The sequence below is a fragment of the Cucurbita maxima genome, unplaced genomic scaffold (genome assembly GCF_002738345.1).
Source record: "Cucurbita maxima cultivar Rimu unplaced genomic scaffold, Cmax_1.0 Cma_Scf00035, whole genome shotgun sequence".
In the NCBI taxonomy this organism is placed as follows: Eukaryota; Viridiplantae; Streptophyta; class Magnoliopsida; order Cucurbitales; family Cucurbitaceae; genus Cucurbita; species Cucurbita maxima.
The window spans coordinates 1,434,994-1,440,956 of NW_019272051.1; the positions used below are offsets into that span (position 1 = coordinate 1,434,994).

Consider the following 5,963-nt stretch of genomic DNA (forward strand, 5'->3'; position numbering starts at 1 on the left):
GAAAAAATTAATTAAAAATGGTTTGTATAAGAAAACAAATATACATATATTTTGAGTGAGGATTACTCATATACCAACAAACAATTATAATTAATTTTTAGCTAATTTTATAGAGAATATACTGAATTTTATTTTTGTTAAGCGTTTAACATTTTAATCTTATGATTTTAAAACATACTTGTTGGATGAAAGTCCCACATCGGTTAATTTAGGGAATGGTCATAGGTTTATAATCTAAGAATACACTCTCCATTAGTATGAGGCCTTTTGGGAAGCCCAAAGCAAAGCCATGAGAGCTTATGCTCAAAGTGGACAATATCATACCATTGCCATGCCCTAAACTTAGCCGTGTTAAACTTAGCCGTGTCAATAGATTGACAAATCCTTAAATGTCGAACAAAGGACTCCAAAAGGAGTCAAGCCTCCTCGAAGGTACGAAGGCAGTCAAAAATGACTAAGACTCCAAAGGAGTCGAGCCTCGATTAAGGGGAGGCGTGCTTTGTTCGAGGGGAGGTGTTGGATGATGAAAGTCCCACATCGGTTAATTTAGGGAATGGTCATGGGTTTATAATCTAAGAATACACTCTGGAAGCCCAAAGCAAAGCCATGAGAGCTTATGCTCAAAGTGGACAATATCATACCATTGTGGAGAGTCGTGTTTGTCTAACATGGTATCAGAGCCATGCAGTAAACATCCTTAATAACCAGCACCAGTTGATAGGTTTTTAGGTTGAAATTTAAGCTATAAAACTTCGTAATCAATTATCTTTATATTACCTCGTTATGAAAAATTATATGTTATTAATATAATATTGAACCGTATATAGTCGACATATATGAGAATCACGTTCAAGTAATAGTATATGTATAAGGTTGGTGCCTTATTTTGGTAACACTATTGATACCAATTTGTTGAAAATAAGACTCGCTCTGATACAAATTTATAGAAATAAAAGTTCGCTCTGATATCAATTTGTTAAAACAATACTCATGAAACTGTGAAGGAGATGTCAAGAGGGGAGAGACAAGGAGACGAAGAATTCCGAAAAAACCTTTTTCTATTGGTCTGTGCCTTTTGTTCTCTACACTTTTGCTCTTTTCTTTTTACAATGGAAAACAACCTAATTTACATGTTTTCTAAAGGCTAAAAATGACTATCTCATATGCCATCATTTTCTAGCCCACTATTCCCCGAAAGTTATTGTACTTTCAATTTTCCTTTTCGTCTTTCCTTCAACGACTCAATTTCAAAAAGCCACTAAACTTAACAAAATTAAAACTACATTTTACCATTTAAGTTTATTCCAACAGTAATTTGGGTAATTGTTGATAGATTGACAAAGTCGCCACCATTCATGTTGGGCAAGACGACAATACAATAGACAACTTGGATCAACTGTATGTGAAAGAAATTGTGAGGTTGTATGGAGTTTCAGTGTTGATAGTGTCAGACCGGGATCCGCACTTTATGCCAGCGTTTTAGCATGGAGTCTAGAAAGTATTGGGTACTCGCCTCGACTTCAGTACTGCCTTCCAGCCTCTGACAAATGGTTAAACAGAGCTGTTTAACCAAATTCTAGAAAACATGCTATGAGCATGTGTTATGGATTTTATTGGAAGCTGGGAAACCAAATTACATCTGATGGAATACTTATTATGACGAACCCTACGAACGTGATAGACTATAAACTTATTGAGATCGAAGAAGACTTGAGTTATGAAGAAAACCCGGTAAGAATTTTGGCTCGAGAAGTACAGGTCTTAAGCAATAGGAATATTGGCTTCGTCAAAGTACTTTGGCGGAACCACAAAATAGAGGAAGCTACGTGGGAGCAGAAAGATGAAATAAAGGAAAAGTACCCCGAGCTGATATAAGAGTACGAGACTTTCGAGAACGAAAGTTCTTTTTATGGGTAGATAATGTATCGACCGCCAAAATTCTTGCTTCCAACTTGAAATCATGACTGCGCCTTTCCACGACACTCCAAACCATCACACATCCTTCAGCCACACGCTCCAGATTCACTAAAAGGGAGAAACATAGAGAGAAATGAGAAAGAGAAACCCGAAAGCTTTTCCAGCCAGTGTAATCCGACGAAGAAATATGTGGACAAGTACGAGGGACGACATATGTTATATGACTGTTATGTATGTAGTATGATATGACATGTGCATTATAAGAATTTTTATGTCTGGAAGCATGAAAACGTTATGATATGACATATGTATGTAATATGAATGATATGATATGATATGATCGACATGCAAAACGATGAACTAACATGAAATAGAACCCCGACACACGCATAAAAGATATGATAAACGATATGATAAATGATATGCTAAATGATATGACAAAATGATATGAGATGAAGGAAGATGCTAGTGGGTTGTATTATATGATAATGAAAATAGAAAAATGTTGGGACCTCATGCATTATTGTGTGCTCATGCATCGAGGGACACCCCTTCTCCCTTCACGATAGTACAGACGTGTACGCTACAGGTAGGGAACGATTATTATTTTTACCATAATATTGCTGTGATGGTCGCTATTCCTAACTGGTGTCTAGCATCAATAACTACTAGAGAATGCTCGCCGGACCAAAAAAGGGCCCTATAGGTGTGCGAGCTGACTGGTGGGTCCATACTTCCACTTTTAGATTAAGTAGAAAATTTATGCTCTTATGTGGAGTTAAACATTTAAAACTTCATTATAAAACACTGACATGGACTTACTCGTTCAAAAACATCTTTGAGACAACATAACGAAATACTAAATGAAATAAATAAACCATAAAAGTAAAAACACCCTATCCTAACTTAAAGTCTAAGAAATAAAATAACACTATCATATGCATGTGTCATGGTCTTGATTTGCGGATGCCGTCGTTAACCGTATAGGGATGCTTTGCTTTTACCTGAAATAGAAGTAGCACACGGCTAGTGTGTTTTAAGAAATACTCCGTAAGTGATTCTACTAGTGTAAAAGATGTTAGATGGGTATACTTCATTCTAACGCACACAAATTCTCTCGAATTGCAAACTTTGAGACTTCAAGGATACAAACATGGCGGAATTTCTGTGGACCTTTGCCGTACAGGAAGTGTTGAAGAAGACGGTGAAGCTGGCAGCCGAGCAGATCGGCTTGACATGGGGATTCAAGGAGGAACTCTCAAGGCTGAAGGACTCTTTACTCATGGCGCAAGCCATCCTAAGGGATGTTGACAGAATGAAGACAAACCTTGAATCCGAGAAGCAATGGGTGAAGAAGCTTGAAGAAATCCTCTTCGAAGCTGATATTTTACTCGATGAGCTCGCTTATGAAGACGTTCGACCCAAAGTAGAAATCGAAAAAGATAAGGTGGTATGTAATTTCTTTTCATTCTCCAAAAATCCCAGGGAAGCAGAAGTATCAAACATAGTGGATAACCTACTTGCCCTCAATAACCAAGAAACTTTAGTTGTTTTACCCATTGTTGGTACGGGTGGGTTAGGAAAAACAACTCTGGTGAAGGAGATTTTCCATCATGAAGCGATAAGGAAGAATTTCGATACTTTTATATGGGTATGCGTGTCTGATCCTTTTAAAATCAACAAAATTTTAAGAGCAATCGTGGGATCCTTGAATCCTACATTTGGTGGCTCAGATGTAAAGGAAGTCATTCTTCGGAAGTTCCAAGATCTGCTGAGTGGCAAAAAGTATTTTCTTGTGCTTGATGATGTTTGGAACGAGGAACCCATTCTCTGGAATGAGTTGAGGGCTTGTTTGCTAAAGATCAATAAAAATATAGGAAGTGCTATCGTTGTGACTACTAGAAGTGATAAAGTTGCAAAAATTATGGAGACAAAATACAAACATCATTTGAGACTGTTACTAGATGATCATTGTTGGTCTTTATTTGAAAAATGTGCATTTGAAGGTAAATTACGAGTAACTCCTGATGTCATTCGAGGACAACTTGTTAAAAAATTTGGTGGTATACCATTGTTTGTGAAAGTGTTGGGAGGAATGGTGAAATCATGCAAGAATGACGAGGAATTGCAATCTGAGTTTAGAAAATCTAGTGAGAATTGAATTACCAAAAGAAGATCTTATTTTATTTACAATCAAATGAAGTGTGGACCGTTTACCATCTTCCTCATTGAAACAATGTTTTGCCTACTGTTCAAACTTTCCACAAGACTTCGTCTTCCTTAAAGAAGAACTTGTTCGAATGTGGGTAGCACAAGGGTTTATTCAACTACCCAATGGAAGCAATGCAACGATGGAGGATATTGGAGAGAGATATTTCGATATTTTGTTGTCTCGCTCTTTGTTTCAAGATGTTTTCAAGGATGAGAGAAGAAAAGTTGAATGTACTATTTCAAATGATCAACATTTGAGAGAAGACCTTGTAACAGATGGAAAATCTCATGGTGATGAAGTTCTTTTGATCCGTCGAAGAAGAAGAACAGTTTATTGTTGTGAAAATGTACTATTTGGTAAACAAGTTAAGATCACTAACTTCATCTACTTGCGGGTTTTAATTATTAGTGGTGATTTCGTAACTGAATTGCTTGATACAATTGGTAAATTGCAGACTTTGAAGCTTCCAGAGTTAAACTTTCCTACAAAGTTGAGAAAGTTGGTCAATTTAAGGCATTTAGAAATGGAGATGGGTTATTCACCGACACAAATGCCTAAAAATTTAAGTTGAATGACTCAACTTCAAACGCTTTCTGTTTTTGTAGTTGGGTCAGATGAAGGATATAAGATTGAGGAGCTTGGACCTTTAAAAAATCGTACGTGAGATTTTCATCTCATACGGCTCCCCCTTTATGTGATGCGCATAATGAGATGAGAATAATACATGAAATCAAAAAAGATTGAAATACTCTCATTATGAACTGATGGGACTAGCGTTTTTACAAAAAATCTCTAGCCAACCTTCCTGTAAAAGATCTTTTCTTAACATCAAGCATGTTGTTACTAGATAAAAATAAAAATGGTAACTCTAACAATTTCTTTGTCCTCAACGCCTCTAAATTTCCAGGAATTAGTCACTTCAACAGTCTTCGATGGTTATACAGGTATCCAAAATACAAACGAGATGGATGTTTGTTGTCCCAACCATTTTTCTAAGTTCCGATCCCGATAAGGAAAAGGGATAATTTATAACAAAGTTTTCGTGTTGTTGATTCCTAGGTGTAGTGCTTCTTCCCCTCTGCTACCTATTTTTACTAGTGAATATTTTTACTAGTGGAGTAGGGTTGACTTAATCCATAGGTTACACCTTTCGCTCGATACTAGAATCGACAATTAAAGCATCTGAGGTTACATTAATCGGGGATACACGACAGAAGGAATTTTTTTATTTGAAAATTGCACCTCCAAGAAGCGTAGATTTATTTCAATTATTGTTTTCTTTCTATCCCGAATACTGTGTCTTTCTACTAAGACAGAGAGCGGTAAAGAAAAAAAAAAAAAAAAAATCAAATCGCACCATCTCTGTAATAGGTGAATGCCTCTTTTTCCCCGGAAGTTGTCGGAATTATTCGTAATAAGATATTGGCTACAATTGAAAAGGTCTTATCGATAAAATTTCCATTTATCCCAGATCTAGGCATCGGTAACAACCCCATTTTTTAATTTCTTTTAATTACCTCTCGTGAGAAAATGATCCCACAAACAAAGGAATTGCATAGTACGAAATAACATAAAAACGGATTCATTAAAAAATCCCACTCGATATTCAAATTGTTTCTTTTTGATTTCACAGGAATCAATAAAACATAAGAAATATTTCAATCCGGTGAAATTTCATCCAAATGTAGTAGGATCAGAATGAAGAGAACTATTGCTGATTTCAGCAAAGTTGAAGAAAAAAAGAATTTTCTTTATCTTACAGATTGGGGTAATTCTAGAATTTTTTTGATTGAATTATGATCCATCCAAAGAGCAAAAAGAATCGACTAATTAT

At 36.0% G+C, this 5,963-nt stretch overlaps 1 protein-coding gene across 1 annotated transcript in view; it reads left to right on the forward strand.

The window, feature by feature from the left end:
* Window positions 1-2,992: 2,992 nt before the first annotated feature.
* LOC111467944 (putative disease resistance protein RGA3) overlaps window positions 2,993-5,963 on the forward strand; it is a 5,294-nt gene continuing 2,323 nt past the window's right edge. The window contains exon 1 of the mRNA XM_023113056.1: window positions 2,993-3,367. Coding sequence (XP_022968824.1) covers window positions 3,071-3,367 — 297 coding nt within the window. The 5' untranslated portion in view covers window positions 2,993-3,070. The remainder of the gene's footprint in view (window positions 3,368-5,963) is intronic.